General features: G+C 42.4%; 1 protein-coding gene across 9 annotated transcripts in view; it reads left to right on the forward strand.

Moving 5' to 3' along the window:
- The window catches only part of MARK3 (microtubule affinity regulating kinase 3), a 99,255-nt gene that overhangs the window by 64,185 nt on the left and 21,926 nt on the right, over positions 1-13,144 (forward strand). For 8 of the 9 annotated variants that reach the window (XM_064293028.1, XM_064293029.1, XM_010588850.3 and 5 more), the window contains 6 exons: positions 3,591-3,647; positions 5,717-5,953; positions 6,149-6,268; positions 6,520-6,619; positions 6,929-7,041; positions 7,525-7,678. In XM_064293028.1, the coding sequence (XP_064149098.1) occupies positions 3,591-3,647; positions 5,717-5,953; positions 6,149-6,268; positions 6,520-6,619; positions 6,929-7,041; positions 7,525-7,678 (781 nt within the window). The remainder of the gene's footprint in view (positions 1-3,590; positions 3,648-5,716; positions 5,954-6,148; positions 6,269-6,519; positions 6,620-6,928; positions 7,042-7,524; positions 7,679-13,144) is intronic. The other variant, XM_023546586.2, reaches the window with a different exon arrangement.

The following is a 13,144-nucleotide window of genomic DNA, read 5'->3' on the forward strand; positions in this document are numbered from 1 at the left end:
TACTTTAAATAAAAAAATGCTTTCCTGTTTATGTCAGAGAGGAAGGCCTGCCGCACACAGACTGCACTGGGCACCATCCTTTTCTAACAATAGGCCTTCTTTCCGTATTCATCAGCAGATGGCTTTACTCCTCACCTTTCCCATCCTAGTTACTGCTTAGGCAGTTTTAATTTTTTGGTTGAGCTCTTATCCTTTTCAAAGAAAATGAGTAGATTCCTGGCTCCATCATTTTTATTCACCTTTTTCCTGGTGGGTTGATAATGTTGCTGCCATTCGCTCATGTATGTCTGAAAGCGAAGCAGGCAACATTCGAATTTTACCCTGGAAAACACCACTGTTCTCAGCCTTCTTTAGAAATGACTGCTTCTGACTTAAAAGCAGGGTACAGAAAAGCAATAGCTTAAAGTTGATTATTTTCAGATTATTGTGGCATTGGGTTAGCTTTAAGCTGTTTGTAGCTAAATGAAGAGAAAGTCTTTGATCTCTTTGAGAAAGGGCAGGGAATTGTTCAATTTGATTCAAAAGAATTTGAAAATAACCTACAAGAAAAATTTCCATATGAGAAAAAAAGTCGGGAAAAAAACTAATAGTGAATGAGAAAAAGGAAAAAGTTGGATCTGGCAGTAGTAAGATAAAATATACCAACCTAACAAACTCAATACTTTGTTTTGGGAAAGCAAAGCTGTTTCACTTCCCCAGTTTTCACGCTTACAGAATATAACGGCAGTGGTGATAATCCAAAGTAACAGGTGCTTTAAAAACTGTATCTTGGCATTGGAATCTTTGTACCTTTAGTTAATTATGAGTCGGTCTGGTAGCCTGAATATTCATTTTATATAAAGTAATGAGGCTGTTTAGTGAAACCCTGATTTTGGCATCATCTCATCCTAGCTCCATTCCGGCTTCTCCTTGCTGCTTATACTGAACCAAAATTTCAGCCTATAGAACCGATGTCTCTGAGACTTTACGTCCGTAAGTGGGGGCAGGTGGCTTTCAGTTAAGAGCAGACGATGATTTGGAGACAGTGTTTTCATTATAACCCCAGCTTTGGACATATGTAATCATGTGTTTAAACACACACGCACCAGAATAACAGGAATATACTTGCATATACTACTCTTAAGTTTCCTAAAATTTCTATAATGAGCATGTAAACTTTTATAATTAGAAAAAGGAGTATTTTTCAGGTTACTAGTAAGTTTGAAATTTCAGTAAAACAGTTGTTTAGGTTAACATTGCCAGTCACAGAAACAATTAGGAGTCGATTAATTTAAAAGCACACTGTTATCCAACAAGAATCTAATAACCAAAATATATAAATCTTCAACAAATTAACAACAAAAAGATAAATAATCCAATAATAAAATGGGCAAAGGACTTGAATAAACTTTTCACCAAAAAGGACATTCAGATGGCCACCAAACACATGAAAAGATGCTCAGCATCATTAACCAACAGAGAGATGCAGATCAAAACCACAATGAGATACCATTTCATTCCCACTGGGATGGCTAAGGTTACAAAAAACAAAATGACAAATGTTGATGAGGATGTGGGGAAATTGGAAACCTTATCTGTTGCTGGTGGGAATACAAAATGGTACAGCCATTGTGGACAAGTGTGGCAGTTCTTCAGAAAGCTAAAAACAGAACTACTGTGTGACCCAGCAATCCCACTCCTAGGCATGTATCCAGAAGACTTGAAAGCAGATACTCAAAAAGAGCCCTATACGCCAGTGTTCCTCGCAGCACTATTCACAATAGCCAAAAGGTGGAAACAACCTAAATGCCCATCAGCAGAAGAATGGATAAACAAAATGTGGTCCATACATACAATGGAATACTAATCAGCCAGTAGGAGAAATGGAGTCTTGATACATACTACAGTATGGATGGAGCTTGAAGACATTATGCTGACCAAAATAAACCAGTCAGAAAAGGTCAAATATCGTATGACCTCACTTATATAAAAAGATAAGAAAAGGCAAATGTATAGAGAACAAAATTTGTTAGTGCTTACCAGGGCCCGGAGGAGACAGGAAAAGGAGGGTTAATGGTGATGGAAAAATCACATTGATTAAGGGTACGGTTGCACAGCTGATTATTCTAAGTGCTGTCAGTAAGTTGTACACCTGTAAAAAGTTGACCTGACAAAAACTGTGTAATATGTTTATAACAACAACAAAAAGGAAGAAAAGAGTAGCTGCTGAGGCTGCTTGTGTACAGGTAAATACCCCTTGGGATTTGGTTCTTTGGTTTGGAGGTTTAGGCTCACAGTTTCATGAAACATCCCAGTTAATTGGCCTGGTAACATGTTAGTGCCTCTGTTCTAACCCATAGTTCACTGCATACTGCCTGCAGTCTGAAACACTTGCAAGCTGCCATCCAAGGCACAGCAATTGGTCTCCATTCACCTGGAGCAACAGAGGAAGGAAGAGAGTCAGGAATAGGGGGAGGATGTGGAAGGTGTGCCTGATTGCCTCCCTGAACAGCTGCCCCCTTTGCCGTGAGACCAGAACTCGATGGCGCCCGGCTACTGTCACTGGACATTTTGATCAAAGATTCTGTGGAAGAATCCTGATCAAAAGGGGGAATATACAGAGCAGAACCTCCAATTCCAAGACTCTAGACTTCCTGGCACCATGGAGGGTGGATGAACCCCTGAAACTGTTACCCTGAAATAATCTTTAAACCTTAAACCAAAAATATCCCCTAAAGTCTTCTTGAAAACAAAAAATAGTTTAGCTTAACTAGTAAAAACTATCTGCCTTAAGCATTGTGCTCTTTTAAGAACTATATATATGGAATCAAATTGACAACAGCAACTCAAAAGATGGGAACCTTAGGGGGCAGTGAGCTTATTTTAATGAGGGAAGAGCAACTCAGGAAAGGAGGGTGAGGATGATTGCACAACTCAAAGAATGCAATCAGTGTCACTGAATTGTATGTGTAGAAACTGTTGAATTGGTGTATGTTTTGCTGTGTATATTCTCAACAACAAAATAAGATTTAGGAAAACTATAAATAAAAGCACACTGCTGGGCGTTGAGGGATCCTTGTTGATATGACACTGCAACGTTCATTCTTTCATTTTGAGGAAGAGGAAACTGATCCTTAGACAGGTTAAGAAACTTCAGCTGTCCTTGAACCCACAAGAGTGTCTTAGGCCACAGACTAACTGGGAGGACAAGTAGTAGCAGAGGAAAACCAGCCTGAAGGAGAACCGGCCGTGGGTGGTCAGTCCGTGGTGTCCAGGCAGTCAGGGTTGGTCCTCCGGGCGTGGAAAGGCTGCACAGGAGCCTTTGGTGCTGGGCCTGGGGCAGCCAGCGTCCTCCAGGCCCTGTGGTTGGGCCTGCCCCACACTCCAGAACAGCTGCGCTGTCAGCCAAACTAGAGAGAAGAGGAAGAACGCCCAGCCTAAGTTCATCCAAATGGAAAAGTTCAGAGCTTAAGAAAACTGTTTTTAGAGCTCCACGTAGATACATTGGAGTGTTTGCTGAGCATATTGCCTGTGTGAACGTTGATGAAGTGTGTTCGTCTAAGTGTGAGTTACACCAGTGCTGACTGTCACCCTCGCCCGTTCCTGTCCAGATTGTGTCAGCGGTGCAGTACTGCCACCAGAAGCACATCGTTCACAGAGACCTCAAGGTGAGGAGACGCGCGGGTACAGAGAGATTGCGTTATTAAGTAGAAAAGACTCAGTCCTGTAATCAGGAATCCTTACAGAAAAATCAGGTTTATTAATTAGAAGCGCTTTACATCTCAGTTACTGTAGTTGATCTGTGGAGGAAAATCCTCACACAGCCAAACACTCAGGGGCCTCCAAAACACGTGGTCTCCCCTGACAACATCGTCAGTGCTGCCTGGCCTCCTGCCAGCATCCTCGCCTGTTCACAGCAGTGGGTACTTGAGGCCTTCTTCACGGCCCTCCACCACTGTGGTCACTCGACATATGCTGAGGCTTCATAGTTCACAGAGAAAATAGAAGCCCCAGGCAGAAACTCCGTCCATTTCCAGCAGGCCTCAGAGTTCACTGCCTCTCACCATCCTTTGCTTCTTGCCTCTCGTTTACAGGGAAGGGCACCTCTGCTGCCCTTCCTCCTGGGGCCTGGGTCCTGCTTCCTCCTGCCTTCTCAGGTATCCAGCTCTTCGCTGCCTCCTTCTCTTGTGTTCCTTCATGCTCCCTCTTTTCCTGCTGACTTCTCACAGCGTTGACATGTACTCAAGTCTGTACCCTCTTTTACAGAAAAACCTCCCCACACAGTCCCCCTTCCAGGCACACCCTTTCCCACTCTTCACCATCACAGCCACATTTCTCTAAACGTTGTCTAGACTCTGGCACTTGGTACTCACTCCTCACATAATTGTCTTCAAGGTGGTGGCGCCTGTCCACACCCACACTAGGGGCATCTTGGTCCATTCTGGTAGTTTCGGTGACCACCTGTATGCTGGGGACCCCAGATCCGTCCCTCAGCCAGAGCTGTCTGCTAGGACCCAGGATCCAGGTGACAAAAGGGCACCTTCACTTTGGCATTCCACAGGCACCTGAGGCTCAGTGAGTTGAAAGCCTAAACCCTCCCCCCAAATCAGAGTGCCCCTCACCTCAGTGACGAGTGTCGCCTCTTTGCCTCCCTCTCCTTACATGACCGTCCTGCCGCCAGATTCCACTGCCCCTGCTTGCCGGGTGTTTCTTGAGCTCACTCACTTTTCTGTCCCCATTCCCACTGTCCTAGTAGAGACCGCCCTTGCCCTCTTGATGACTCCAGTGGCTCCTGGCCTGCTCTGCCTGCACCCCTAGTGCCTCCTACTCCCATATCTGGTCTCCACATTGCAGCCAGGATGGTCATCTCCCTGCTCAAACTACTCTTCAGTGGCTTCCTTGTCCTAAGTATGAACGTACAGACTTTCCCACCACAGCTCACCTGGCGGCCCTTTGTGAGTCATCCTTGGCCTTTCCCAGCCTTCTCTCTGCATCTCTTTCCTACCAGTTGAGTAAGCATGCTCTCTCTTACCTTGGGATTTTCAGACTGTTCTTAAAGTAACTTTCACCCAACTCACCCACTGCTATCAGCTAAACCTTCTGGCCTTTCAGGCAAGGGCTTAGATTTTACTTCCTCTCAGACACCTTCCGGAACCTTGTGGTAGTGGTCCCACAGCTCCCCACACCTCCCCTTCCTGAGCACTTACACTAGTGCGACTGCTTATTTTTCTGTCTCCCTTCTGAACTATGAGCTCTTTGAAGGCAAGGCCCTGTCTTATTCACCATTTTACATCCAGACACTAATATAATGCCTGGGGTGTGGTAGCCACATAGTGAAGACTTGTCGAAATAAATGAAAATGACTAATTTGTATCTTGATGATGTTTGTGATTTCCCCTCCCCGGTAATAGCCATTTTACTACTATTTAGCTGTTTTTATGAAATGGGGCTGTCCATATTAAATCAAGTACCTGTTTTTTTTTTTTTTTTAAGCCTTTTATTATTCTTCATTGAAAAAGCCATCCAATATTTTTTGCTTTTGGGGCATTCGATGTTTAAAAATTAGTGCTAGAATTTATCTCCTGTTTTTTTTCCCCTAGGAAGATTTTCTCATTTTATTCATTAGGCTATATTAACTTTATGTCATTACAAAGAGCTTTTATGAAATGCCTAATTCTATCACAGTTCCAATTATATTTTGGTTAAATTTCATTTTGTCTTGATGTTTTCCCTCTAGGCTGAAAATCTATTGTTAGATGCTGATATGAACATTAAAATAGCAGACTTTGGTTTTAGCAATGAATTTACTGTTGGCAGTAAACTGGACACGTTTTGTGGCAGTCCTCCATACGCGGCCCCAGAGCTCTTCCAGGGCAAGAAATACGATGGGCCTGAGGTGGACGTGTGGAGCCTGGGCGTCATTCTCTACACGCTAGTCAGTGGGTCACTTCCTTTCGATGGACAAAACCTAAAGGTACAGGAAGCCGTTACAACCATGGTCTTCCAAATTCTAAAAGGATTTTGTAATACGGGGTAATGTTTGTAATGTTACGTCAATCAACATGTGGGCTTCAGTGGTAGACTGTTTTTTGTTTTGTTTTGTTTTTTTAATCTAAAAGTTGATTCACGAGTTTCTTTCCTCTCTACCCCACCCTATCCCCATCTCAAGGAACTGAGAGAGAGAGTATTAAGAGGGAAATACAGAATTCCTTTCTACATGTCCACAGACTGTGAAAACCTTCTCAAACGTTTCCTGGTGCTAAATCCAATTAAACGAGGCACTCTAGAGGTAATCTCATAAATAGAAATAATTACCAACTTTAAAATGTTTTTAGAACTTGCTTGGTTTGTGTAACATCCTGAATATTTTCCTGGGGCTTTTTAATTATGGATGTTAAAACAGGAATTGAGACATTAAAGTTTTTTATAAAGCTTCTCTTTGAGCTATAATCAATGAAATTTTAACAGTAAGTTCTCCTAAATACTGCAGTTATCTGTATGTATTATTTTATACTGCTGACGAACAGTTCACCTTTCCAGCAAATCATGAAGGACAGGTGGATCAATGCAGGGCACGAGGAAGATGAACTGAAACCATTCGTGGAGCCCGAGTTAGACATCTCAGACCAGAAGAGAATAGGTAACTTCTCTGTGCCCTCCCCTGTGCCTCTGTGTGTTCCTGCAAGTACCACGTTTCTGCTTTGATTTATATGGATATGGCTAGAGTGGGCACAGCAGGAAGGGAAGCACACGTTCATGAATCAGCTTACCTGTTCTGTCGTATTTAGGAACTTCCCTACAGTTCCCTATAAACATCCAGTAACTCAGAAACAAGTTAGCTGCTCATTTACGTTAGAAAATGTATAGTCTTTTAGGTCAAACAACCCTGAAACAAATGATTGCTTACCCAAACAAAATACACACAAACTGTATTGTACCCTTCTTTTAGATATTATGGTGGGAATGGGATATTCACAAGAAGAAATTCAAGAATCTCTTAGTAAAATGAAATATGATGAAATCACAGCTACATATTTGTTGTTGGGGAGAAAATCTTCAGAGGTAAGAGTAATCAGACAGGAAACGCTAAAATATTCTTAATGTAAACTACCAGTTCATATAAACTATTCTCTTAGTTTTTGTTTTTTCTTTTAGTATATACAACATGTTTGTTATATCATTTTTAAATTTACCCGTAGATGACAAATCTAACTCCTATGACGATTGTAAACTACTATTTTAACCTAAAGATGATAAACCTTAATAATGGATATTGTCACAAACTTGTCTTTCATAAGATAGCATATATCAGTAAAGTATCAGATGAAGTAGAGCATTTTAAGTTATTTGAGAAAGCCTAGAAAGAAGGTCACAGTGCATTTCCTTTTTTGAGTGTTCCCAGTTCCCTGGTGAAGGCCCACCATTTTGTGCAGTGCGAGTCTTCTCTCTGAATGAACTGTGTTATTAGAGGTTCCAAGTGTAGTGTCCTAATGAACCACTTGGGTCCGTGTTGTGGTTCGCTCTGTTTTTCTCATTTTCTCTTAGCTGGATGCTAGTGACTCCAGTTCTAGCAGCAATCTCTCACTTGCTAAGGTTAGGCCGAGCAGTGATCTCAACAACAGCACTGGCCAGTCCCCTCACCACAAGGTGCAGAGAAGTGTCTCCTCAAGCCAGAAGCAGAGGCGGTACAGTGATCATGGTAAGTCTGTGACCGCCCTGCCCAGATGCCCTAACGATGGGGCGTAGCCTTTCGCTTAGGGCTTCCTGGGGCTGGGGGCTGCCTAGATTTCCCTTCTTGGTGTTTATTTCATAGCCTTCCTACAGCTACTGGCTTGGGTACCCCACGGCTCTGACCTCCTTGGTAAATTCATGGGCTTTTACTAGGAAGGCTTAGTTGGACGGAACCCTTACCGTTTGCCCCTGCAGGACCCCTGCTTCGGTCTGTAGCTCTCTGTTCACCCTTTTTCCCATTACCACATCAGGTTGACCTCATAAAGCAGCACTGTCTGGCAGAAGTTTTCTGTGATGACAGAAATGTTCTGTATCTGTACTGAGCGACAGAGTAGCTGCTAGCCACATGTGGCTACTGAGCACTTAACTAAGGAAATGATTTTTAATTTCAATTAATTTAAATTAGTCACATTTATGTACCCACCATCGCTTGTCTCTCTGTTTGTCGTACTGTGATGTCTTGCATGTTGCTGTGAGGCTGGAAGCTATGCCACCAGTATTTCAAATACCAGGAGGATCCCACGTGGACAGGTTTCAGTGGAGCTTCCAGATTAAGACAGACTAGGAAGAAGGACCTGGCAGTCTACTTCTGAGAATACTGGCCAGTGAAAACCTTATGAATGGCAGTAGAACATTGTCTGACATAGTGCTGGAAAATGGGCACCCAGATTGGAAGGCCCTCAAAATAACGACTGGGGAAGAGCTGCCTCTTCAAAGTAGAGTCAACCTTAATGACGTGAATGGAGTCAAGCTTTCGGGCCCTTCATTTGCTGATGTGGCATGACTTGAAATGAGAAGAAGCAGCTGCAAACATCCATTAATAATCAAAACATGGATGTACAAAATATGAATCTAGGAAAATCGGAAGTTGTCAGAAATGAAATGGAACGCATAAACGTTGATATCTTAGGCATTAGTAAGCTGAAATGGACTGGTATTGGCCATTTTGAATCGGACAGTCACATGGTCTACTCTGTGGGAGTGACAAATTGAAGAACAATGGCATGGCATTTATCATCAAACAGAGCATTTCAAGATCCATCCTGAAATACAGCACTGTCAGTGATAGGATAATACCATATGCCTGCCAGGAAGGCCAGTTAATACAACTATTATTCAAATTTAATAATGCCAAAGATGAAAAAATTGAAGATTTTTACCAACTTCTGCAGTCTGAAATTGGTCATGCGATCAAGATATGTTGATATTCACTGGTGATTGGAAAACAAAGAAGGATCAGTAGTTGGAAAATATGGCCTTGGCGATGGAAACAAACCTGGATTTTACAAGACCAATGACTTATTCGTTGGAAATAACCTTTTTTCAACAACATAAACTGTGACTATACATGAACCTTGCCAGATGCAATACACAGGAATCAAACTGACTGCGTCTGTGGAGACAATAGAGAATCTCAAGATTATCAGTCAGAACAAGCCCAGGGGCCGCCTGTGGAACAGACCGTCAGTTGCTCATAATGCAAGTTCAAGTTGAAGAAAATTAAAACAAGTCCACAAGAGCCAAAGTACGGCCTCGAGCATATCCCACCTGAATTTAGAGACCATCTCAAGAACAGATTTGACGCATTGAACACTAATGACCAGAGACCAGATGAGTGCTGCAAAGACATCATACATGAAGAATGCAAAAGAACATTAAAAAGAAAAGAAAAAAAGACCAAAATGGATGTCAGAAGAGACTCCAAAACTTGTTGTCAAACATAGAATAGCTAAAGGAATGGAAGAAATGATGAAGTATAAAGCACCGAGCAGAAGATATCATAGGTAGCTCAAGAGGACAAAAAGTGAAGCATCGTAATGAAATGTGCAAAGACCTGGAGTCAGAAAACCAAAAGGGAACGACATGCTCCATATTTCTCAAGCTGAAAGAACTGAAGAAAAAATTCAGGCCTTAAGCTGCAACATCCAAAGATTCTGTTGGCAAAATACTGAACAACAAAGAAAGCGTCAGAAGAAGATGGAATATACAGAATCACTGTACCAAAAAGAATTGGTGGATGTTCAGCTACTTCAGGAACCAAGGCATTGGTGAAAAACAAGGCTCCAGGAAGGGACGGACCATCAATTGAGACGCTTCAACAAGTGGATGCAATGTTGGAAGCACTCACTCATCTATGCCAGGGTATTTGGGAGACAGCTACGTAACCAGCCAACTGGGAGATACCCACATTCGTGCCCACACCAAAGAAAGGCACCAACAGAATGCGGAAACTACTGAACAGTATCATTAATATCACACGCAAGTAAAATTATGCTGAAGGTGATTAAAAAAACTGGTTGTCGAGGCACATTAGCAGAAAACGGTCAGAAATTCAAACTGGACTCCAAAGAGCATGCGGGACATGGGATCCCATTGCTGATGTTAGGTGGATCCAGGCTGAGAGCAGACAGTACCGGAAGGATGCTTACCTGCGTTTTATTGACTGTGCAGAGGCATTCGACTGTGTGGGTCATAACAAATTACAGATAACATTTCCAAGAATGAGAATTGCAGAACACTCAATTTTGCTCATGAGGAACCTGTACATAAACCAAGAGGCAGTAATTCAATCAGAACCAGGGTTATTCCGCGTGGTTTAAAATGAAGAAGGGTGTGCATCAGGGTTGTGTCTTTTCATATTCAACCTGTATGCTGAGCAAGTAATCTGAGACGCTAAGCTGTATGAAGAAGAACGCAGCATCAGGATATGAGTAAGACTTATTAACAACCCACAGCGTACAAATGACACAACCTTGTTTGCTGAAAGTGCAGAAGACTTGAAGCATTTACTGATGAAAATCAAAGACTATAGCCTTCAATATGGATTACACCTCAACGAAAAGGAAATAAAAGCCCTCACAACTGGGCCAGTAAGCGACAACATGATAAACAAAAAAGACTGAAGTTGTCAAGGATTTCATTTTACTTGGATCCACTATCAACACCCATGGAGGCAGCAGTCAAGAAATCAAATGACATACTGCATGGGACAAATCTACTGCAAAAGACCTCTTTAAAGTGTTAAAAAGCAAAGATGTTACCTTGAGGACTAAGGTGTGCCTGATTTAAGCCATGGTATTTTCAGTTGCCTAATATGCATGCACAAGCTGGACAATGAATAAGGAAGACTGAAGAAAAATGATGCATTTTAATCATGATGTTGGTGAAGAATGTTGAAATATACCATGGACTGCCAGAAGAATGAACAGATCTGTTTTGGAAGTAGTATAGCAGCCAGAATGCTCCTTGGAAGCGAGTTCATTTCACATACTTCGGACATGTTATCAGGAGAGACCAGTCCCTGGAAAAAGACATCATGCTTGGTAAAGTGGAGGATCAGTGAAAAAGAGGAAGACCCTCAACAAAAAGGAGTGACACGGTGGCTGCAGCAGTGGGCTCAAACATGGCAATGATTGTGAGGATGGCGCAAGACAGGACAGTGTTTTGTTCTGTTGAACGTAGGGTCTTTATGAGCTGGAACCGACTCGACAGCACGTAACAACAACAGTGTACCCACATGTGGCTAGTGGCTACCATATTGGACTGTGCAGTCCTAGAGACTTGCTTTAAGTAATTTATATTTTTGGCTGTTGTCATTCTCAGCCACCCTCTTTCTGTTGGTGTGCTAAGTTACCCTCCCTCTTAAACTTTTCACTATAGAAGTGAATCCTTTGTAAGGCTGAGAACCCCAAAGGGTACGTTGACTCAACTCTGCAGCTGTTCCACCTACAAGGCAGCCCTGTGTGTTGAAACCCTGAGACCCTACCTGTGTGTGTGTTTATTTACCCTTAACCATGAATATTACCTTTTGGGGTATTTCCTTTAATTCCAGTATTCTAGGATTCAGAAACCAAGTCTATGTTGGTCTGGTCCGAGCTTTTAAAAGTACAATCTCCCATGAAATCCCCCTTCATTCCTTGTTTGTTTCCCGTACCTTCTCCGTACTGGTTCCATCTCTGTTCTTTTACCTTGAGATCTGGTGGTTAGAGCTGAACACAGCATTCCAGGTGTGGACAGATGTGGTTCTGTAAGTGGAGCAAAGCTGTAAATATAAAAGCATAAAGCTACAGAAGTAATTAAAGAAAACACGCGAAGGCACAATAAAAATTAATTAAAAGAAAATTTTAATTAATTAAAATGCGATAATTTCCTTTATAGCTTGGATTAGGTATGGGCTTTCTAACTATGACCCCAAACACAAAAGCCATGAAAGGAAAGCCTGGGCACTTTGACCACATAAAAATCGTTTCTCTGTGGTGCATCTATACCATGGAACACTGCTCAGTGATAAAAAAGAAGCAAACTGTTGAGACACAAAGCAATTTGGATGGCTTTCAAGGGAATTATGGTGACTGAAAAAAAGCCAGCCTTCAGGCAGTTATATACTGTATGATTATCCACCTAACAGTGTTGAAATGGCAGCATTATAGAGACGAGAACGTGTTACTGGTGCCAAAGGCCAGAGAAGTGGGCGTTGGGCTGAGGGAGCAGCGGCTATGACTAAAGAAGGGGACAGCTCTGTCCCACCTGTGCTAGTCACACAAGTCCACAGGTGTGGTACCATTACATGATTTTGAGAAGAAAGGTAAACGTTAAGGGTAATACCACTCTGTACTTAGTTCTTTATGTGTTCAAGTTGCCAATTCAAACCTTACCTGCTCTCTCCCCATAGATAAATTTGACTCCTTGTTTATTTTTAATTTAGTTCCAAATAGAGTTACCATTTACATTTTTCCCCAGAATTAGCTTCCCATCCCCATCATTTTTTTTAATAGATATAAAATATAAAAACTCCTCCACCTTAGAATAAACGATGAACATTTGGTGCTGTTTTTTTAAGGTTACCATTAGACCTGTAAACTTGTTGCTGTCAAGTCAATTCGGACTCAAAGCAACGCTGTAGGACAGAGTAAAAGTGCCCTAGAGTATGTCCAAGGAGTTGCCGGTGGGTTTGAACTGCTGACCTTTTGGTTAACAGACGAGCTCTTAATGACTGCACCCCCAGGGCTCCTACCACTGGACAGTGTATATAATAAATATACTAGTCACCAGTTTCCAGAAGTGTTTGGGAGCTCCTGTGCTCCTGGAGGAGTCTTCAGCTGGTTTTTTGCAGCTCTCAGTGAGTCGTGCACCCTGGATGTGACCAAAGCCTCCACCAGCCGGCTTCCTCCACCGCTGGCACACAGGCACATACCTTCCCCTGCTTCTACCCCTCCGCCAGTCTGCTCAGATTCCCGTTGATCTAGAAGCTTAGACTTTCTGGATAGAAGCCCTCTCCTTCCCCGCAGCCTAAAACAGTCGAGGTTATTAGAGACCCATAAACTTCTTTTTTAAAAAGTCCAAGATAAAGTTTCAGAAGAAATGGTTCCTAAAACCTTTATCATTCTCTTCCAAGGCGAAGACGTGTCTTACACAGAAAGGGTGTCATTCGCTC

The sequence above is a fragment of the Loxodonta africana genome, chromosome 10, assembly GCF_030014295.1.
Source record: "Loxodonta africana isolate mLoxAfr1 chromosome 10, mLoxAfr1.hap2, whole genome shotgun sequence".
Taxonomy (NCBI): domain Eukaryota; kingdom Metazoa; phylum Chordata; class Mammalia; order Proboscidea; family Elephantidae; genus Loxodonta; species Loxodonta africana.